Source organism: Vigna angularis, chromosome 4 (genome assembly GCF_016808095.1).
Source record: "Vigna angularis cultivar LongXiaoDou No.4 chromosome 4, ASM1680809v1, whole genome shotgun sequence".
In the NCBI taxonomy this organism is placed as follows: Eukaryota; Viridiplantae; Streptophyta; class Magnoliopsida; order Fabales; family Fabaceae; genus Vigna; species Vigna angularis.
This window is the reverse complement of record NC_068973.1, coordinates 41,529,428-41,553,035: the sequence shown is the minus strand read 5'-3', so window position 1 is coordinate 41,553,035 and position 23,608 is coordinate 41,529,428. Positions and strand designations below refer to the sequence as shown.

The 23,608-nt window shown below is 38.6% G+C and overlaps 1 protein-coding gene across 2 annotated transcripts; it reads left to right on the top strand.

The window, feature by feature from the left end:
- LOC108331426 (phosphatidylinositol 4-kinase alpha 1) lies at positions 1 to 19,578 on the top strand. Of its 2 annotated transcripts, XM_017566091.2 has the most exons (26): positions 1 to 1,170; positions 1,509 to 1,850; positions 1,954 to 2,115; positions 2,499 to 2,669; positions 2,796 to 2,954; positions 3,051 to 3,178; positions 3,329 to 3,635; positions 3,896 to 4,064; positions 4,355 to 4,572; positions 5,592 to 5,750; positions 5,866 to 6,048; positions 6,590 to 7,129; positions 7,235 to 7,594; positions 8,280 to 8,494; positions 11,786 to 11,969; positions 12,155 to 12,291; positions 12,392 to 12,542; positions 14,284 to 14,550; positions 14,852 to 14,929; positions 15,064 to 15,108; positions 16,847 to 17,019; positions 17,120 to 17,315; positions 17,722 to 17,862; positions 18,439 to 18,647; positions 18,824 to 18,985; positions 19,078 to 19,578. In XM_017566091.2, exons 1-26 carry the CDS (start codon positions 181 to 183, stop codon positions 19,334 to 19,336), a joined length of 6,105 nt encoding a protein of 2,034 aa, XP_017421580.1. In that variant the 5' UTR covers positions 1 to 180; the 3' UTR covers positions 19,337 to 19,578. The 2 variants fall into 2 exon arrangements, 1 of the variants encoding a protein (XP_017421580.1); XR_008248320.1 differs by lacking the exons at positions 18,824 to 18,985; positions 19,078 to 19,578 and adding an exon at positions 17,937 to 18,103 and having other exon boundaries at positions 18,439 to 18,576.
- The last annotated feature ends 4,030 nt before the right edge of the window (positions 19,579 to 23,608 follow it).

Here is a 23,608-nt window from a genome sequence, read left to right as displayed (position 1 = left end):
AATGAAAAAAAAAACGAGAAAGGAATTAAAAGAGAAAGAAAGCATATGGCATGACCAGAAGAACAGCACCAATGTTGCTGCGTGGTTAGCAGTGAGAGAAAAAGATCTGAATGCGTCACCTCTCGCGTCGGGATCAATTCCCTTCGTTCTCCGTTTGAATTTATTTTCCCTGCAAATCTGATGGAGGCGTTAATCGAGTTATGCGACCTCATTGCGAAGAATCCGTCGCAATTCTCCGACAAGCTTTCTTGGATATGCGGTAAATGTCCTCCGCCGGAGTACCTAACGGCGGGATCTCCTAGGGTTTCGCGCTCTCAGCTCAATGCCGTCCTCGCCGTTTCGCGCTTCCTCTCCAAGTGCCCCGATTCTGCCGATCTGCGCCCAAAGTCCGTCGTCGTCGAGTTTCTACGCTCCGTTCCCAATTCCTTCACTCAGTCCTTCTGGCCGCACCCTTTCAACGCCGATTCCGTGACCTCTTTTTTCGTCGATTTCACCGGCTACGTCTCCAAGGCCGCGCAAGCGTCGCTGGATTTTGCCGAGGAGCTCACTGCCTTCGCCGGCGAAGTAATCATTTCCGCGATCGGCGAACCTCGCTCCAGCATTGCTAGGGCTTTCTTGGCCGGTGTGTCGCAGAACTATATCCCAATTTCGTCGTCCGATGCCAACAGATTGGTGACTTGTTTAATCGATCAATTCTCCTCGCATACTATTTCTGTTGCATGCACTCCGAGGGAACTGCTCATTGCGGAAAATTCATCGTCTCAGAGCTCGCCCATCAGTGTAAACCACCAACCCCTGACCAATTACAATGACAGTCCCGGGAATGAGAATACTTCGGGTTCCTCGAGCAGTGTGGCTTCTAAGCCTGCTGAAGATGGTAGTACGGCGTCCTCGAGAGGAGTGGTGAACGGCCCCCACCATGTTTACAGGTCCAGTGCTGATCTATTGGCTTTGAATTTGGGTTTAAATGATGGTAATCTTGGACCAATCTCGTCTACCCAGCAAGTTATTTCCTTCGAGGAAGAGTCTGTGGAGTTCTTGGAGAGGCAGGAGACAGCTTTTAACTTGATTGCTCACGTGCTGGAAAATGTCCACATTGAGTCCGGACTTTTGGAGCAGGTTAGGTTAATTGGGAAGAAGCAGATACAGTCCTTGTCTGTTTTTCTGAAGGTAAAAATATGTTTCTATAATTCCCTCTTTAGTCACTTTATTTATTGCGGTTATGTGAATTAGCGTGTATCTTTCTTTCCTCACTGTGTGGATGATAGTTGGGATTCAGGTTAAGAGGAATGTTAGCAACAGGTTTTCTAAAACATTTTTGCTGAAGGTTAGCATCTGTTGGAAATTACGACATTATGAATTAGACATTAATAAGGAGTGAGACCGACACAATTTTACGAGTTCGAATAAAGTTCAACCAACAGTAGAAACTGTTTACAAGAATGTGTTGCTTGCACTTCTATTTAGGTTAAGAATGAGGCCCATTTCGTGTTTGTGTTTTCTTTCAGATCAGGAAGAGGGATTGGCATGAGCAGGGGTCACTTTTAAAAGCGAGGATTAATACGAAACTTTCAGTTTATAAAGCTGCAGTGAACCTGAAAATCAAGAGCCTCTCGGCACTGGATTCTGATTCAAGGTCTGTTAAGAGGTTGGTTTATGAGGCAGTTGCAATTTTAATAGATGCTGCTGAGGCATGCTTACTCTCTGGATGGCGTAAGTTGAGATCGTGTGAAGAGCTCTTCGATTCATTGCTTCTAGGGGTAGGACAAATTGCTATTGCTCGAGGAGGACAGCCGCTGCGCATTTTGCTCATTCGCCTAAAGCCAATTGTTCTCAATGTCTGCGCTCAGGTATGCTTTGTTACTTTTCAATATTACATATCCATTGATGATTTGTTTTCTAGTTACATTCCAATTGATATTTCCTTAAAATTCCAAAATATTTTTTTCACAGCCTGATACCTGGAGTAACAACCAGGGGACCATGTTTGAGAGTGTCACAAAGGCCAGCTGTCGGATTATTGAATCATGCTGGGAAAAGGAGCGAGCCCCTGTAGACACATACATAATGGGATTAGCGACAAGCATACGTGAACGGAATGATTATGAAGAGCAGGTAAACTTACTAATGGTCATCTGCCCATAATGTATAAACTGGTGATAAATACTAGTAAATGAATATCTGGTCGGGTCAGCATTTTACTGTGTTATTTGTTTTGGTTTTGTACGTATATCATGTCTTTATATTCAGACGTGATACACGCTAATTTTGTATTTCATACATTCCCAAATATTGTTTAACGGATTTCACAAATTCAGCATCCACTCAATCTCCAGTTGCATTTGTAATTTTATCAAGTCATATGGTTAGTATGTTTTTCCTGTTTCATAATGGGATCTTCAGTTATTGACATCCTTTTAATTTAAGCATGTTAATTTAAAGTTTCTGGTCTTGCGTTAAATTATTTGAATGCTTACAGAATCCTGTTTTGCCACTAGGAAAACCAAGAGAAACCTGCAGTACCTTTTGTACAGCTTAATGTTATACGGCTGTTCGCTGAGCTCAGTGTTGCAGTCAACAAATCAGAGCTAGTAGATGTGATATTACCTCTTTTTATTGAAAGTCTAGAAGAGGGTGATGCTTCAACGCCTAGTTTGTTGAGACTCCGAGTATGGAACTTTGCCTTCAGAGCATGTATTTTAAAATTGATTTAACCTCCCCTTTGTTCATTTATCTGTCAATCTTTTGGCTTCTTGTATCATGAATCTTACATTTTTGTATTGTGATCCATACAGCTTCTTGACGCTGTGTCTCGAATGGCCAGTTTAGGTTTTGACAAATCTTACCGTGAGACAGTGGTTTTGATGACTAGAAGTTACTTGAACAAACTTTCAAATGTAGGATCAGCTGAAAGCAAAACAGAGGCTGCTGAAGCAACGACTGAGCGAGTTGAGGTATGTAGTGTATCTAAAAATTTCAATAATACATTAGATTTGGTTTGTTTGTTGTATATTGTCAAATGGATTCTCACTAGTTGAATTACATTTTAGACTCTACCTGCAGGATTTCTTGTTATTGCTAGTGGTCTTACTGGTGATAGACTGCGCTCAGATTTTCGTCATCGACTGCTCTCCTTATGCTCAGATGTTGGTTTAGCTGCAGAGGCTAAAAGTGGAAGGTACACCTGTTTTACTCTGCTAAGCACTTGACATTACAATGTTCTAATAATGTTTAATAGTTTAAGATTTGGATAGGTTTAAATTAAATTTTATTTACATGATGAATTATGCTTTCTGAAGATTTCACATCTGATGCTCACTCACTGCAGGAGTGGAGCAGATTTCCTGGGTCCACTGCTGCCTGCAGTTGCTGCGATTTGTTCTGATTTTGATCCTACTTTAAATGCGGAGCCATCACTTTTAAAATTATTTCGCAACCTATGGTTCTATATTGCTCTTTTTGGCCTAGCACCACCAATACAGAAGACTCCAGTGACTACAAAGTCAGTTTCTACCACACTGAACAGTGTCGGAAGCACCGGTGCCATTTCCCTTCAAGCTGTAACTGGACCATATATGTGGAATGTGGAGTGGTCTTCTGCTGTTCAACGAATTTCTCAGGGGACTCCTCCACTTGTAAGTTGATCCTTGAAGGTCTTCAAGTTTTTTGGTAAACAACTCCATTGATACATTTTTGCTGTGTATGTTTATAGTTTTTATATTATATCATTGGGAAATTTGTTTCATCATTATCAAAGAGTGCAGTACCGTTTACTTTTTCTTCCCATACTTCTTTAAGTTATTATGAATTCATTGACTTTCTCTTTCAGCCCAAAATTAAATTTTCTTTTTACTGGACTGAACGTTTAATATTGTATCATGCTGTTTCTGCCCAGGTTGTTAGCTCAGTGAAATGGCTTGAGGACGAGTTAGAATTAAATGCTTTGCACAACCCAGGTAGCCGTCAAGGCAGTGGCAATGAGAAAGCTGCTCTTTCCCAACGAGCTGCTCTTTCTGCAGCTTTAGGAGGGAGAGTTGATGTCACAGCAATGACCACAATCTCAGGTGGATTGCACTTGCTTTATAATTCATTAATTCTTAGTATAGGAATTGTGAACACCTTCAACTTTTTAGAGAGGTGCTGCATACAGTTTTCGAACGTGTTGTCATGCCTTAGACTGGCATTTTCCATACGACTTGTGTATCGTCATGTGACACTAGCAAACATCAAAGTTAATTATTATTTCTTCTAAGACATGTTTTGTGATCAATTTCGTATTATATATTAATTTTGGTACAAGTTTCACTCTATCCTGACTATTGTGGTGCATTACTTATGTTTATTTGTTTTGCAGGAGTGAAGGCAACTTACCTTCTTGCCGTAGCTTTTCTTGAGATCATCCGCTTCATCAGCAATGGTGGAATCCTAAATGGTGGCACCGCTATTGATGCTGCAAGAAGTGCCTTTACTTGTGTGTTTGAATATCTCAAGACTCCAAATTTAATGCCAGCTGTCTTTCAGTGTTTAACAGCAATTGTCCACAGGGCTTTTGAAACAGCTGTGTTGTGGCTGGTAGGCATTTGTTTAAAGTTTGGACCTCATTTATTGATAATACTTCCCGTTTTGTGTACTCATCCTGAGGCCTGTAAACCTCAACCCATGAAGCTTGGACATATTTACTTAGTGATAAGCAGCTACTGTCTAAATTGATCTAGCAATTGCTTACTATTCATATCAAATATTTAAGGTGGTATGAAAAATGGCCAAGTGTGTATAACAAGTCTATAATATTCTCTGTTTTTTGTTTGAAGCAAGTAGCTTTTGCTGCACCAATTGTTTTATATTTATGAATGCAACTTCATAATTCTTTGTTAAGTGGCATCAAGAAGTTTGTTCAGAACAGTCCCACAAGCATCTAAAATGTCACCTGATTCTTTCTTGTGGAGAACTGAAGTGGTGATAAAAGAGGATTGAAATATATGTGGCTTTAATTGTGGTCATCGCTAGCCTGGCTTAATTGCAGTGTATATTAGAATTGGTTGTTAGTGTCTTGGTAAGGGCAACCTATGTAGGGATGACCGGAAAAATTCTGGAGTTGAGTTAAGTCTTTGGGTCATTTTCTAAGTTGGTATCAGGGTCACTTGCATTGTCACACTTTCAGTCTATAACCTCGGTATTGAGAGAGAATGTGTTGGAAAGCCATCTTAATTGTGATCACCTCCAGCGTGTCTTATGGGGTTGAATTGGACTCGAAGCCCAAAAGGCCAGTGTTTACTCTTTAAATAATTAACATCTGCATTTGCTTTTTTTTTTTTATGTCCAAAATCGAACTCCTTAAGGAAAACTAGAAGATTGTTATAGTTGAATAATTGTATTGACAAATTCAACGGGTTCATGCCCAGTTTAGTGATTATGAATTATTACACTACAGTGTAGATTAGGTGTACATGACCTATAATGGTTGTGATTATGTACAGATTCTTTCATTTATGTTGTGTTTATGTTTTCTGGGGTTAAAGACTGATTTTTGTGTTGTTTTCTGTGTCTTTGACCATATGGATTATGGACACAACTGATTGGTCTGGCTTCAGGAAGAACGATTGTCTGAAATAGGGCATGATGCTGAGACCCGGGATTCAGTTCTTACAATGCATACCTGTTTTCTAGTAAAGAGTCTGTCCCAGAGGGAGGATCATATACGAGATATTGCAGAGAACTTGTTGACTCAACTGAGAGACAAGTTTCCACAGGTAAATTTTCAACAGTATCTGTTTTGATTATGGTTACAGTATATTTAGTTACTTCCCTTCTCAATTTTCTTTCTTGACATCTGGAATATATTTAAGATTAATGGTATATTTGCAGGTGTTATGGTATACTTCCTGCATAGACTCTATGCTATTTTCATTTAGTGACGACTCTTCTACTACCATCATCAATGATCCTGCTTGGACAGCCACAGTCCGTACCTTGTATCAGAGAATTGTTCGAGATTGGATAATTAAATCACTTTCAAGTGCTCCATGCACTAGCCAGGGCCTTCTTCAGGTTGGGCTTATCTGTTTCATTGTTGAAAACCAATATTTTAAGTTTTTGTAGTTACCTTGTCATCATCATCACAATCATATTCTCCACAATATGGAGGACATGCTGTGATATGCTGTTTCCTATAAGACCATAATTGTAAGCTTATTTGAAAATTATAATTCAAATCCGTTTTTATGCCAGTGTCAAATACTTGATGATCTTTTGCTTGGGTTTATAGTCATTCTCTGCACAAAAAAGTATCTTATTAGAAAATTTAAGGTTTGATTTTATGCTTCTGCGCCTTCTGTTGAAATTCCTTTGATTTGCTCTCTACTGGTTGTACTTAAATCTGATTGTACTTAACTTCCATTCTGGAACTGGTCCAAAAGTGTGGTGGTTGCGTATATTTTATTGTGCCTAAATCCATTTCATTTTGATTATTACTTACTTTCTAATATGTGTGTGTGTATGTATATATTGGTGACAGTGTAATTATGTCTTTACTTTTATGAAGTCCTCACAAGTTTCTCTTTGCACTATGTGTGTATGTATTTCACATCAGGATAAACTTTGTAAAGCAAATACTTGGCAAAGAGCACAGCCCACAATTGATGTTGTTTTACTTTTATCTGAGATAAAAATTGGCACTGGGAAAAATGAATGGCCAATACAAACAGCAAATATTCCTGCGGTAATGGCTGCAGCAGCTGCAGCTTCTGGGGCAAACTTAAAAGTATCTGAGTCTTTTAACTTAGATGTTATCAGTTCTGGTAAGTGTAACCAAGCTGCAGCAACAGTTAAGTGCAACCATGCTGGAGAAATTGCTGGAATGAGAAGGTTGTATAACAGCATTGGTGGATTTCAGTCCGGTACTGCACCTCCTGGTGGTCTTGGACTTGGAGCTGGACTTCAGAGAATTATATCGGGAGCTTTTCCTCAGCACCCACAAGCTGAGGATGACTCTTTTAATGGAATGTTGCTTAATAAGTTTGTGCGTTTGCTTCAGCAGTTTGTCAACGTAGCAGAGAAAGGTGGGGAAGTGGTCAGATCTGAATTTCGTGATACTTGCTCTCAGGCTACTGTGCTGCTCTTGTCACATTTGGTATACATTTCTTGCTAGTATTTTAGTTAGTTATACTAGATGTTAGAACTCAGGGAATCTATATGTCATACCTTTATCTGAGTTATGTTTTTTCTTATGGACAAGAGTTCTGGATCCAAATCAAACATGGAGGGCTTCTCTCAACTTCTTCGTCTTCTTTGCTGGTGTCCTGCTTACATTTCTACCCATGATGCAATGGAAACTGGTGTTTTCATATGGACATGGTTGGTTTCTGCTGCACCAGAGCTTGGAGCTCTTGTTCTTGCCGAGCTTGTTGATGCATGGTTATGGACACTTGACACCAAGAGGGGTCTTTTTGCCTCTGAAGCAAGGTTTTCTGGACCTGCTGCAAAACTCAGGCCTCACCTGTCACCTGGGGAACCTGAATTGCAGCCTGACATTAATCCTGTTGAGCAAATAATTGCTCATCGACTATGGCTTGGATTTCTTATTGATCGTTTTGAGGTTAGGCATTGATTGCTTCGAGGTTCCTCTATTTATTAACATGCATTTTCTCATTTTTCCACTCTATCTAAATTGTTTTGTGTAACTGTTTGTTTTGATCCTAAGTGCCCATAGTATGTTTTCATTTTTGTATGGCACGCAAAAGAAATTCACAACTAACTATTGGGTAAGTTATTTAGTTTGAGGAACCTAAGACAGGAATTTAAATCACTGTTTGCATTGTGATTGTTAATAAATTATCCGTTGAAGTTACTCATTTAAATTGGAAATTCTGTTGTTTGGTGCTATATTTAAATTGCCATATTTAAATGTGAAATCTTTGATTTCTCTATAAATCTACTGGGTTTATAGTGAACAATTATGTTATAGTTTTTTGATATGGGTTATTGAATTAAGAAACATATTTCATGAACCACCCTTTATTTAAAGATTGATACTTAATTCGTGACTAGTGGATCTTGTATATTTTTTCGAGTTAAATTGCCACCAAATGTTAGTTTATAGTGTTTTTATTGTACTAATTGGTAACATTTTTTTTCTAAAGCATTCAGTATATAGATACACATCGTGATTGAGGGAGGCATTGTCCCCTTATGTTGTAAAATGCTGAATCTAGTTTCAACCTTAAAATATTTCCATTATTTGCATTACTTCCCTGAATCATTTCTTATCCTGTATCATGTAGGTAGTTCGACACCAAAGCGTGGAGCAACTCCTGCTCCTTGGTAGGTTGCTGCAGGGGACAACGAAGCTTCCCTGGAATTTTTCACACCATCCTGCAGCCACTGGCACTTTTTTCACTCTGATGCTTCTAGGGCTCAAGTACTGCTCTTGCCAGTTTCAGGGAAATTTGCAAAAATTTCATCTGGGGCTTCAGTTGTTGGAAGATCGGATTTATAGGTGAACACAAGTGACAGTTTTTTGTTTGGCATTCTTGGTGAATTTCTCCTAAAATTTTCATTTTCTTTATATGTGCGTGTTAGATTGTATGCCTTTAATGCTTAAAGTACTATTGTAAAGCTTGCAATAGGTGATTTTTTCATTCTGTAACCTACTGTCAGTCAGTTAGGACTTTGTTACAAGTTAGTTGTAGTCTTGTCAGCATCAAGTCAACCCGCAGTCAGCACTATAGCTAGCTTCATCAAGACACTTCTTGGAGTTTCTTCTATAAATTTGTACCATTCATCAGTAATCAGTAATAATAAAATCCTTCAGTTTTTCTGTTTAGTTTATCAAATATACAAATTCTGTAAGTGCTAACTGCTAGTATTGCTGGCAATATTCTTTGTTTGCTATTATTTATTCATCAATTTGTCCCTTCTCTTCATGAAGCATGTACTTTGTAAGTTCTTACCATAATTCATGAAAGGTCGTAATCATAAATTGTATTCATTATTCAGTTCCTCTCTTGTTGCATTGTTTTAATTCTCTAATCATGGTGGCTTGAAACATTTTCTGGAAACTGCACAACTTGGCCTGCTCTTTTTAGATGGTCAAGTTTGTCTGGACTTGCTGGGATGAGTTAGAACATGGAACTGGTGAAGTTACGTAGATTAACTTTGCTTGTTAAGTCAAATCAGTCTCTATCCCCATCCCCTGAAATTTGTATGCCAAATATTCCAATGTTTTTCGTGACTTAAATATCATTAATTATCATCCCTCATCTTTCAATTCTAACCAATAAAGAATGTGTTAGGACCTGGAGGGTTTATGAAAGGAGAAAGATAGTAGAGAAATAAAGATGAGTACTTAACTATTGAGCAGTTAAGGGGCAGGAAAAGGTCTATAAAAAGGACCTCTTTTGTAGTTACAAGTAGACAATTTTTACCTTTGAGTTTGTAGACCAGTTCAGACCTGGTGGAGGAGGTTAAGCTCCTAGATTTTCCTAGTTGTATTCTTGATTCTTTGATGTGAATACAGTTCAATTCATTACCATTTCTTGTTGTGAGTTTTACTGAGGTGTGTGAGTGAGTTAGAAAGTTAGGATTCTTACCTAGATTCCTAACAAAGTGGTCCGACGTGCCGAATTCAAATCGGGGGAGAACAAGATGGATGGGAAGTTACATGCTTTGGAGAACCGAATTGAAGGAAGAATGAACGGGGTGGAAGGACTATTGGAGCATATTGAAATGACCGTGGATGGTTTGAAGGCGGAATCAACAGTGAATCGTCAAGATTCTATTGCGATGCGCAAAGACATCCAAGAACTGATGAGGATCATGGGTGCGCGAACCAAACAGACAGAAGATAACTCCGACGGGAGCCAGGGGTCGGTCAATGGCTAACGGAGGGACGAGGTGGAGAGAGAGATGGGGAACAAGCGGAGGGGCAACTCAATTGGCGGCGAAAGGTGGAGTTACCCACCTTTGATGGACCGCACCCTCTGAATTGGATTAATCGGGCAGAAAAGTTCTTTGAAATTCAGAAAGTAGCAGAGGTGGAGAAGGTCGAACTGGCGTATCTTAGCATGGAAGGGAGCGCCAGCTACTGGTTTAAGTTCTGGAAAGAGAAAGCGAGTGACCGTTCGTGGGAGGGGCTCAAGGAGGCTTTGTTGATCAGGTTTGAGAGTCGTAATCGAGGGGGGATTTTTGAGAGGATGGCAACGATAAGACAAGCGGGCATCGTGGAGGAGTATGTGCGGGATTTCGAAGCGCGGGTAGGATAGACGAAGGCGTTTTCGGATGACCAGCTATTGGGATATTTTCTAGCTGGCCTAAGAGAGGAACTGCGATGTCAAATTCGGCCACACGATCCGCGAAATCTGATGGCGGCAATGAGGAATGCACGGGATGTCGAGGAGGCTTTACATGGGTTAGGTCTGAGTGGGTGGACAACGCCCAAGAATTTCCAATCATGGGGTTGAACGACGGGAGGAGGAGCGGGGGTAGTGAGAACCGAACCGGCGAGGAGTAACCCAGGGAGAAATGCCGCAACCGAGAGCGTCAGATCAGTGAGACGAGACAGCACGGCAGGGAGTAGTTCGACGAGAGGAGGAAGCCCAGTGGGAAGTGATAGTAGAGGAAGGAACTCGCGAAACCTTCCCTACCCAGAATTTCTTAAACAAAGGGAAGAAGGGAGGTGTTTTAGATGTGGGGAGGCCTTCAGCCCTGGGCACCAATGCCCTGAGAAGAGTTTACGGGTAGTGTTATTAGCGGAAGCTGAAGAGGAGGAGGTTGAAGTGGAGCCACAACGAAGGGAGCTATCGGCTTTTCCGGCTAGCGGATTTGCAAATGGAGGGGCCATCTTGCTGGCCAACCAAGGTATTGGATAGAAGGATCCAACAGCAAGGGGAGGACAGGTGGGAGCAGGTTCTAGTTGAATGTCAAGCAGGAGGGGAGGATAGTGCAACTTGGGAAGACTAGATAACAATGCCAAAGCATTTTCCAGAGTTCAACCTTGGGGACAAGGTTGATCTTCAGGGGGGAGTAATGTTAGGACCTTGAGGGTTTATGAAAGGAGAAAGATAGTAGAGAAATAAAGATGAGTACTTAACTGTTGAGCAGTTAAGGGGGCGGGAAAAGGTCTATAAAAATGACCTCTTTTGTGGTTACAAGTAGACAGTTTTTACCTTTGAGTTTGTAGACTGGTTCAGACCTGGTGGAGGAGGTTAAGCTCCTAGATTTTCCTAGTTGTATTTTTGATTCTTTGATGTGAATACAGTTCAATTCATTACCATTTCTTGTTGTGAGTTTTACTGACCTGTGTGAGTGAGTTAGAAAGTTAGGATTCTTACCTAGATTCCTAACACAATGCTTGCAATGCGTGCTTTAATTTTTTTTTTTCAAGCTGAATGCTTTGCCCTGTTCAAAGAGATTCAGTGTATCTTCTGTAGTTTTTTATTTTATCATTTGTACTGAAAATCAAAACTATATCCTGTTCCACTGATAAAAATGTGTCTTACTAATGCTAGACCTGTCATTTATTTCATTGAGTTGGAAATTTTAGTAGATTAATCAGCTGAATGTGTGAGAGTCCGGGGCCTGGTATAACTGCAAAAGGCCTAGCTAGCATTTCATGTTAGCTCTACAATAAAGTAGGTCTTTAGGCTTTTATAAACATTTTCAGATGATGCATCTTTACATTTACGTGGGCTATTCTGCTGGAACAATTAGTTTCTTTCAGAGATAGATTGGATTCATCATGTTCAGCTTTCTTTGGGTTAATTGCAAATGCTATTTGGTGCTTTTATAGGGCCGCTTTGGGTTGGTTTGCTTTTGAGCTTGAATGGTATGACACAAACTATGCAAACTTTGCGCAGTGTGAAGCCCAGTCTGTTTCTTTATTTGTTCAATACCTCACGAATATGAAAGGAGATACCATTCAAGTTGGGTCAAAAGGAAATGGACAAGAAAATGGGAACTCTTTGACTGATACGGTAATATTTTTATGGCTAAAATTATCATCAACTTACACTGTTGACTTTGAAATTTTAATTTTTTTACCTTCAAACTTAAAATTGTTATCGTGTCCTTTTAATTTTTTATCTTTGTCTATGAGGGTTGTTTTATTTTTTAAATGGACTTCAATATATCCTAATCTGAATTTCTACATTTATGCTAGAGTGATCTCTATCATCCTGTTTGGGGTCAAATGGAGAACTATGCTTTAGGAAGAGAAAAGCGGAGGCAGCTACTTTTAATGCTATGCCAGTATGAGGCTGATAGGCTTGACGTCTGGGCACAGCCAACTAACACAAAGTATATAAATATATATTTATCTGTTTCTGATCACTTGAATTTCATTATATGTTTTGTGTTACTTGTCCTAAGCTTTCAAATACCTGGTATGTATTTTCAGGGAAAGTAGTTCCCGACCCAAGATTAGTGCAGATAAATGGGTAGAATATACTAGGACTGCCTTCTCTGTGGATCCTAGGATTGCTTTATCTTTGGCCTCAAGGTTCCCTTCCAATACATTTATAAAAACAGAAGTTACTCAGCTTGTACAGGTATGTTCTTTTTCAGTGATAAAGATTAACTGGAAGCCCTAATGCTTAGTTTCTTCAAAGTGGCAATTTTCTTAATAAGTTTAAGATTAACGTTTAAATGTTTTGAGCAACTTCTGTTGCCTATGTTCTCTTGAGTCTTGTCAGACAATAAAATGTTGTTAGAAATTTTACATCGATTAGAGATTGTTGAAATAAAAGAAAGAGAAACATAGGATGTATCCCTAATGTGTATTGAGCATATAGGGTCATGCATTTATAAAGAAAAAATATAAAGAGATGGGCCCAAGCCCAGAGATAAAATCAAATTATTATATACAAGTGGATGTAAATGTCATTTGACAGGCTGATTTTTGAAGTGAAGTTAGAATTAAAGTCCATTGTCTAATGATGGTATCAGAGCTTATCCTTGTGCCATCAGTTATTGAGCCATTATCAAACAACCTACAAATACCTAGTTTTGTGCTCGATATCTTTAGTCCTCAATGTGAATATACAAATCTTACCTTACAAATTAGTTTTGGGTGAGGTTAGATTAGTTTTAAAGTCCACTTTCTACCCAGGGTTTATGATAAAAAATGTAGGTAGAGATTATCATGAGTAGCTAATTGCATGAGGAGTCTTATATTTCACATCCCATTGAAGAAATGATATGTATAAATAAAGCACAGGGAAGGGTGGGCAGTGAAGTAATAATCCAGTGTGGGTCTTTCAAGTGACTTCGTGGTCTTAGCCCAATTCAATGAAGAAAATAAACGAATGTCACATCACAAGGATACTTGGACTCTCACCCATATAATTTCCTTGGATTAATTGGTAGGCCTATTTTTGTGACATACCCCATCCAGGAAGAGGTAAGTCATGAATAATGTATAATATTTTGGACCCATTAGAAGGACATGAAATTCCTGAGAATGGAACTGTTGAACCTGCTGTAAGGACTATAAAAATTTTCAACTCATTAAAGAAAAAGGGAGGCAAAATGATGAGCCAAGGGATACAAGTTATGCAGCTGCTGCAGCAATGGGAAAGGTGACCCAGGTTATGCTTGACAGTATTGATAGGTAGATGTTATTTTTGTTGAGCTTAACACTGGCTGGCTTGTCGCCAATATGAGCTTCACAAGAAACAACCAACAAGCTTTACATGTTGATAGGGAAGCAATTGAGTTGGTGTTCCAAAAAGTTTATGGAGTGACTACAAGAACTAGATATTAAGATTAAAACAGAGAAATATATTTTTAGCAGGGTTAAAGAACCCCTCTCATGGTTCTCTATTTATATATATATTTGAAGGTTGATACAATAGGGAGATGAGACACCAAAAGCATTGTCCTAGACTTCTTGGACAGAGAACTAGGTACAGGTTATCTAACACTCAATCCCCTACCTTAGACGTAATGATTACATAAATTTACTAATTATTTCAACACTGGGAAACATTTTACTGAAGTAACAAGAAAGGAGTTATTGAAGCTACTTTAATTAGGGTGGGAAGCTTACAATAATCCCCTATACCAAACACCCCCAAAGTGAACGCATACATCCATTGCTCAGCTGTTAAATTGTGTATCCTGAACAGAAATTTCATACATTTTAAATTCCACTAAGAAATTCATAGTTATATTGTTATCGTTCAAAAGTAATATGCTTTGTGTTGAAGGAGGGAATATAATCAGCCTTAACTGAGCTGTATTTTTTGTCATGTTTCGAAGACTATTTAATTACCAGTCTCTGCTTTACAGGAGAATATAGTGGATGTCCGCAACATACCAGAAGCATTACCTTTCTTTATCACCCCAAAGGCAGTTGATGATAATTCAGTGCTCTTGCAACAATTGCCTCATTGGGCTCCTTGTTCTATTACACAAGCTCTAGAGTTCCTTACTCCGGCATACAAGGGACACCCACGGGTTATGGCATATGTTCTAAGGGTTTTGGAATCCTATCCTCCTGAACGAGTAACTTTTTTCATGCCACAGCTGGTGCAGTCCTTGCGACATGATGAAGGGGTTAGATATCTACTGAAATTTATTTTCATGAATTATTCCCTTTGTGTGTGCTTTCTTCCTACTCTTTTTAGTCACTTCTAATATATATCTTGACTTCATGAAAAATCTCATTGAGGAAAACATCTTCAGCTCAGACATTTAACAAATGAAAATTTCTAACCTTTTTTTAATGTTGTTTAAATTTAACATTTTCTGAAGTCAATCTCTAATAATTGACGGGGAAGGTGTAAATAATAAAAGGTCACTAATGACTTTCAATGATTTTTCTCAGTAACCAAATGCGTAAATTTATTTTTTGCAGAAATTAGTTGAAGGTTATTTGCTTAGAGCTGCTCAAAGAAGTGACATATTTGCCCATATTCTTATCTGGCATTTGCAGGTATGACTTGTGATTATGTTTTTCTTACTTTCAGACTGTGGTCCCCCCCCCCCCCCCCCCCTTTTTTTTTATCGTTAACGTGTGCATTGCAAGTTATTTGTTTAGTTTAAGAACACTGATTTTATTTTTGGCAGGGTGAGACTGTACCTGAGACAGGAAAAGACCCAAACAGTGGGAAGGTATGCTAAAGCCCAAACGAATGTTTCTTCATATGCTGTGTAGTTAATTAGTTAAGAGTTTTTTTTTATATTGATTGACTCTAAGTCAAGTTTGGTTTCCCCTCTCTTGTATGCCTAACAAAGTGATCCTTAGCCTTTGTTTGGATAGAGAGATGGAAAATGAAATAGTGCAAAAAGAAAGCAAAGAGAATTATAGTGAATAAGGAGGTTGTTTGAATTAGTCAAAAGCGGATAGAAATTAGGGACAAGTTTGTAAGTGTGTGTGATCGATTTGATAGAAGTGAAAAAGGTTGGTAGACATTTTCTGTCAAAGTCCAAATTGTCCCTGTACCTTATTTTGTAAACTTAAGCATGCAACGTAAAAGTAGCCCCTGTTGGTGGGAAAAAAGATGTTCCAAACAGACATCTTTTGCAAAAACAACTCACATGGTCGACTATGTTCATGAATAATTGATTATGTGGCCATTATTGCATGCAAAATATTATTCTTTTAGCCCTATATAATGGATTATGGCCAATACATAATGAATTATGTAAGTTTTAGATACAAAATAATTTAAATTCAATTGAGATACGTTGCTTTGGCTTGTTGTAATCACGAGCCAGCACTGTTCTTGAGTCAATTGTGTGGTTAAAGATATGGTCAAAATGGTACATTTTTCACTACCAGCGTGATTTTCACATGTTTTCTGGTGGGTGACGAGTGGAAACAATTGCAACAATCCATCCCTTCAAATCAACGTCTTTCAGTGCAACCAAAACCACATCTCTCGCAAATCATCTCAAGTTCATCTGTAGCTGTAGTACTCACCCTGAAACAATTGAAATATTAGAAGAGAGAGAGAATGTTTACGAAGAAGTGTACCTATAGCCTACTTTGGGATAAGATACAATAGATACAGAAAAAAATACAGCTATTTATGACACAGAATAAGTTATAACACAACAACTTATCTGGCATCAGATCAAGCACTGTGAAAGGTATCCTCTGTTTTTGAAATTGAAAGAGAAGAGCAACAGTGTGAAGCAAGAAGTTGTCGTATTGATAATCAAAGTGAGATGCATTCCTGGACTCCAAAGCAGGTGATTAAGGCATAAAATAGGAGGAAATATAGTTTTTGTTTTAGACTTACGGTTATAACAATTAGTCCTTACCTATTTCTTGGCTTCAGAATTAAAAGATGAGGTTCTACGTATCAACTATTTGGTCTCTTAATTGTCAGATCGGTATGCCCGCAATCAAATTATGTTGTTTAATTGCTTGTTGTCCTGACAGTCAGTCAATAAGATGCAATGAGAAAACACTATCTCGAGTTAGTATCAACATGGCTGTTGCTCACATTACCTTAAGTTCCTCAATTTGCAGAGACATCATCCTAGTGTTGTCTGTAATTTTTGGCACTTGGCATTCAAATATGCTTCACTACTTTCAGTACTTCGTGAGAAATATAGTGGGGAAATACTAGCATCAAACACTATAACACTCTTTCAATCACATTTTTATTATTAACAGAAATTTATTGAAAGTCCAAAAAATAACAATTTCTTCCGGTCCGTGCCTAGCTTAATGAACCTGTCCATGACTTTGTAGTTTACAATTTAGATTAGAGTATATAAGAAAATGTATTGCTAACATTTAAATATATTCGATGTGAATTCATAATTTTTAGCATAGAATCTGCGGGATTTTTTGTTTTTTAAATCATGCTTTATACGTTTGTTTCTGTTTCTATTTCAGAATGGTTCATTTCTAGAACTGCTGCCAGCTGTAAGGCAGCGCATAATTGACGGTTTTAGGGGAAAGGCACTTGACATATTTAAAAGAGAGTTTGATTTCTTTGACAAAGTTACATCCATCTCTGGTGTACTATTTCCACTCCCTAAAGAAGAACGCCGAGCTGGTATTCGGAGGTACTGGGCAAATGTCTGAAGGCATATTTTAATTGTGAATTAAGTTAATTTTTCAATGTTTTTTTGGTGGAAGCTAGTGTTTATTTTTACCGTCTGCTAGGGAGTTGGAGAAAATTGAACTGGATGGCGAGGACCTTTATCTCCCAACAGCTCCTAACAAACTTGTTACGGGAATTCGAGTGGATAGTGGTATTCCCTTACAATCAGCTGCAAAAGTCCCAATCATGATTACTTTTAATGTAGTAGATCGAGATGGGGACAGAAGCGATGAAAAGCCACAAGCTTGCATTTTCAAGGTTAGCTGGGTTTTATTCATGATATCCTTTGTAGGCTCATTTCAAGATTTTTAGTTGTTATCCTGTTAACAAAACTGCAGAACATTCCGCTGTATGACTTGGAAAATTAGCCCTTTTCAAACTATACCCTTAGTATGGCTCATGTATACCCTAGCTATACATGTATATTTTCTTAAAGTACGCTATAGATTTTTTCCTTTTTTTTAGGACTGGGTTGGTAGATGCTGAGATAGTTTCATATGAAATATGAGCAAAATAAATAGTAGTTAGTAACATGTTTGGAGTATGGTTAGTATTTGGATAAACCAATTTTTTTGCAACGCGTGATTGTTTTCTTGCTTCTTGTCAATTAAGTTTAATTTGAGTGTTTTGTGGTTCTTGGGCTGACTATTTGATTGCATTGAAGGTCGGAGATGACTGTAGACAAGATGTTCTCGCCCTTCAAGTAATATCACTACTTAGTGATATATTTGAAGCTGTTGGAATTAATCTTTACTTATATCCTTATGGTGTTCTGCCAACTGGTCCTGAGAGAGGTATAATAGAGGTGAGTGCGCTATCGTTATGCTACAACATTGTGAGAATTCTTTGGTTCATCAGTCTAAGTGTTTTCTTGATCAGAATGGAGAATGCCAGTGCAGTGACAACTGCTAACTTATGGTAGTCCTTGGAAGTGTACTTTTGGGCAATTGGATTCTCAGTCTAGGACGTGGAACTGGCATGGTTGTCAAATTATCATGTTAAACACAAGTTTTACGATCCTTGGACACAAACAAGTTGAATTACATGTGAAGTTTTTTTTTATCAAACTCGTACACACTGTTTTGATAGACAAACAATTTTGGTTGATTTTGTTGGGTACTCCTGCAACACGCGTATGATGGCCTATGATACTAATTTTGTTGGACTATGGACAATAATATTATTATTTTATGTTTTGTTAAACTAACAAATAATATAAGTGTTTAGCTAACTATACTGAAAGTCATTTAGGTTAAAAAGTTCTCTTATTATTATTTGATGTAAATTTTTAACTTGTATTTTAGCCTTGTATCTCTTCAAAATATTTTGGTCCTAATTGTTTTGTGGATTTTGTAATTTTTTTTCTTTTTTACTTTTCCAGGTTGTGCCAAATTCACGTAGTAGAAGTCAGATGGGGGAAACGACTGATGGAGGTTTGTTTGAGATATTTCAACAAGACTTTGGACCTGTAGGATCTGCCAGTTTTGAGGCTGCCCGCCAGAACTTCATCATTAGCAGTGCTGGTTATGCTGTTGCTAGTCTTTTGCTTCAACCAAAGGATAGACACAATGGCAACCTTCTCTTTGATAAGTATGATCTCTGTCTTTCTTCTATTACTGTGTCAGCAAAGTCAGTTATAATTTCTAGTGGATCTGAATTTAGCTTTAGATGCCTCTGAAGTATTAGAACATCTTCATTGTTTGCCTCCCTGCCCCTTCTGCCTTTTTGTCCCATAAATAGAATGACTAATATGAATGCTGATGCAGTGTTGGAAGGCTAGTTCATATTGATTTCGGTTTCATCCTTGAAACTTCTCCGGGTGGGAATATGCGTTTCGAAAGTGCTCATTTTAAGCTGAGCCATGAGATGACACAATTACTAGATCCATCTGGTGTTATGAAGAGTGATACATGGAGCCAATTTTTAAGGTAGTAATGGCATTCCGAACTTACTTTTTTTTTCCCTGCAAGTCATGTATATAGAAAACTAAGCGTTCTTACACTGTTTCGTGTACATCTAGTTTGTGTGTGAAGGGGTACCTTGCTGCCCGTCGACGTATGGATGGGATCATCACCACTGTAGCTTTAATGCTAGACAGCGGGTTGCCTTGCTTCAGCAGGGGTGATCCTATTGGCAATCTTCGGAAGAGATTTCATCCGGAGATGAGTGAGCGTGAAGCAGCCAATTTCATGACCCATGTTTGTAAAGATGCTTACAATAAGTGGACCACTGCTGGCTATGACTTGATACAATATCTGCAGCAAGGCATCGAAAAGTGAGATACTATAGACCTTACCTAACATGTACATGGTTGCTTGTAGTTTTACCTTCATTGTTGTCATATGCTTTACTTTTTTTCTTTTTGAGGAATTTTCACGGTTATAGTAGGTATTGAGGGAATTGTAGTAAAGTGCGATGAATATTCACAAGTTCTGTAATATTTTTTTGAGGGTTCCTCATAGTGTAAAAATACAGCTTTGTAATCTTATTTATTAATGGTAAATACAATTCATTGAGGTCATTCGTACAAGCTCTCCCGTTACCTTCTTTACCAGATTGAGTTTATGATAAATATTGAATGCACTATATGTTTTACCAGACATTGACTACTTTAATAATGAGAGTGAATTAATCTTTATTTTATTAATAAGGTTTAATTATTCTTTTTTCCTCGTTATTTATTAATTATATTCAATTTTGTCTCATTAGTAGTAAATAATTAAATTTTATCACTTAATTTCAAATTCACTTTATATCTTAATTTTTAAAATCGATATGACTTTGTATCTTGAGTCTAAATAGACTTAGAATTGTTAAGGGCCTTTTATTAGCAGTTTAAAATTATTGTTGATATCATCATCATCTAAAGTCAATTTAGATTGAAGGGAATAAACTTGAACGATGGGACTGCAGATAATTTATGAACATTAATAGAGAATGGAATTAAATGAAAGAAATATTACTCGTATTTGATGGTCACTTTTGATGTGGTTAGAATCACTAGGAACACTTGCCATCATCGGGAGTGAATTAGTTTTGTTTTCTTTTAAGAAAACATGTGTTTTTTTTTAGGAAAATGATACTCGAACAACCAAATTTGACAACATTTCGATACAGCACACGTGTCAGCGTTTGAGAGGGCCACGTTTTAAATGAAAAAAGCTGCTGCGTTCTGAGGAAATCTGATCAAACCTGCTTCAAATGTGACGTGGCGAGGACGGGCACGGGCAGCTTGCGTTTGTGCGTTTCAAATTTGAATTTTATTTTATCACTTCGTAGAGAGAGAAGCGGCGCGAACAACCAAAACGTTTGGAGAAAAGGGTGCACGAGCGACAGAGAGAGAAGCGGCGCGAAGACGAGAGAGTTGGAGAAAAGGGTGCACGAGCGAGAGAGAGAGAACGAGTCCTAGCCGGATACCGTTCTGCCAGCCAAGCGTTCGACCGTGCGTCCTCGCAGATTGAACGTTCGAATGTTTATTCTCAAACTGAACGTTTGGTCTCATAGTGTTACCGTTCGACATAGGCGGTGCTGTGTTTTAAAATGGTCTGAGGACGCTCCTCCTCATCTACCGCTCGTCCGGCGTTCGGTTTTGAACGATCGGCCAAACAGTAAGTTTTGATTACGATCGTTCCGCTCGTCCTGTTCGTTCCTCCTCATCTACCGGTCGTCCTTCTCTTCAGCCGTTCGTCCTTTGCCTTATTCGACCGTTCGTCCATTCAACCGCTAGGACGTTCGGCTATTCTCAGTTCAAACGTTTGACCGTTCGTCCCCGCAGCTTTACCGTTCGGTCATAGTGTTTTGATGAACGTTCGGTCTCCATGATATTTGTCTTCAGCGTTCGTACTATTTGTGCTTATTTTCTCCAGCGTTCGGTTTTGAACGTTCGGCCTATTGTGGTGTTCAGCAAATAGCGTTCGGTCATTTTCTTATGTTAGTTGAACGTTCGGTCTTGATGGGTTTATTCTCCATTGAACGTTCGGTCTTGTTACGTTTTTTCGTGTCCATAGTGAACGGCCGTTCTAGATGTTTTCTAGTACTCGTCATAGGCGTTTGGTGTTTTCGAGGCGTTCGTCCAACAGTGGGGCGTGCGTCTTTTATTTCGTTACACTTTATTTGTTTTAATAAAAAATATATAATAATAAAAATAATAAAAATATATAAAAATAGAAATAATAAAAAAAATAAATAAAAAAACAAAAAAAATCTGAAATCAGGAATATGTCTCCGAATTCCTGGAAAGTTGTCGAAAAAAAAAAGGAAAAGAAGGGAAGACAAAACAGATCAGGGAATGTGTTTCAGTGTCGGGAACTCCTAGAAAGCAGTGAGTTGAAATTACGAAAAACAAAACACCCTGCGAAAGAACACAACACATTGATCTTCTTCACTAACGTTAAAGGTAACCCTTTCTTCTTCTTCTTCTCTCTCACTGTCAACCCTAATTCATTTCAATCCTTTCTTCTTCTTCTTCTCTCTCACTGTTGTGACATCCCAAAAATACAGTCAGCACTATAGATTCAGAAAAATCACATTTAATAATAATTCAGTACAGTCTTTCACTAAAAACAAAAGCCAAGCCGTACTCCTTACAACACGAATCACAATCTGAAGTCGAACGCACAAATAAAAACCTGACCGAACGGTTTACACAGACAAATACCGAACGGTCGAAATAAACTTAAACGAAAACAAAAGATGGTCGAACGACCACTCAATTCAACTAAATACAATACAGGCCGAGCGGTCTCACTGCTCGATCTTCACTTCGACATCAACCAGGTTCTCTTCATTCAACGCATCTTCCAAACGCTCGTCTCCATCTGCTCACATCCACACAGATGATCATTGCAATGACAAGACGGACGTACAAGGACAATAGACAACACAAGGAAACGAAAGGGTAAGCTTATGTAATTCAACTCATGCATCAACATGCAATTTCAGGTAAACAATTCAACATACATGCATAACTCAACATACATATTCATTACATAACAACCCACTGTAATGCACACACTAAATAAAACTCAACACGACTGACTGTCCGGACTGTATGAAATCTGCGTAGTTACAGGCGTTCATGCGCCCGGGTGGTGTAGTAACTGGCATCCTCATCAGCTGCCACCCGAGGTTAGTACGTCCGTCCAAAGTACCCCTAAGGACGACGACCTCCTGCCATTCCCACGCATGACGTGCCCCTCTACTTGAGGATGATCACTCACGGAATATCAGGATCGAACAGCCAGCATTAACTTCCCACAGTCATACTTTACGAATTTCAACATTCATCTGAGTCGTTCCTACCTGGAACGCTCGTTCAAAAGTCACAATTTGCTTTCATCTCATATATTCTTCATCATTCACTTTTCATCATGTATTCATACTTTCATTTCATCTCATAAACTGTTCGTCATTCATTATTCATCATTCCATCATCATTTTCATCATTCTTAAGAAAACCATCAAAAACGAACGTTCTGTCCCCAATATGTCGAGGACGAACGCTGTGAAATGAGACCCAAAAGGGACGCTCGTTCGAATCAAAGAACGAACGGTTTAAGTTCAGAATGTACAAGTCTGGTACTGTTCATTGGACGAACGCTGTGGAAAATAGTACGAGCGCTCAAAATAATGCCGAGCAACATTTTGGGACGAACGCTCAGTTCAAACCGAGCACCATCATAACGAACGCTCAGAGTTAGACCGAGCACCAATTAGAACGAGCGTTCAGTATAAGACTGAACAGAAATTAGGACGAGCGCTCATCATAAAACCGAGCACCCTAAAGGACGAACGCTCAGTTCAGGACGAGCACCATTAGGACGAACGCTCAGTGAGAGACCGAGCCCCAATTTGAACGAGCGTTCGGTATAAGACCGAACACCATTTTGAGCGAGCACTCATTATGAACGAACACTAAACAGAACGAACGTTCAGTATAAGATTAAATACCGATTAGGATGGACGTTCGGTATGAGACCGAACCGTACTCGGACGAACGCTCCCATTAAAACCGAGCAAACAAAAGTACGAACGCTCAACAAGGCAGTGTAACATCAGGACGCTCGTCCTCGACCAGGAATCATTCCAAATGAACGAATCAAACTGTGACCATTTTAGATAAGGAAAAACCGAACGGTTAAAGACCGTTCGGCACCAACATTCATTATCATGGAAGACTCTTTTCAATTCATTTATATTCCAGTTAACCTCAACATGTAATTCTCATAATTTCATACGTTCATATCGGCATCAACTTCCACATTTTATTCAATCCGTATCATGTAAATTCATATATCTCTTTTTACCAAAAATAACGAACGTTCATACATTCAGAAAATACAATATCATGCATTATATTCATACAATCAATTAACGAACGTGCATTCAACAAAATTTCAGCAACATCATGCATTATACTCATGCAATTAACAACGAACGTTCACACACATACATCGAACCAGTTAAATTAAATAAGCTTCCCTTACCTGGAAAATGGCGAACGTTCACAGACGTACACAGACGCTCTCTACTCAATTCCTTATCACCAACGC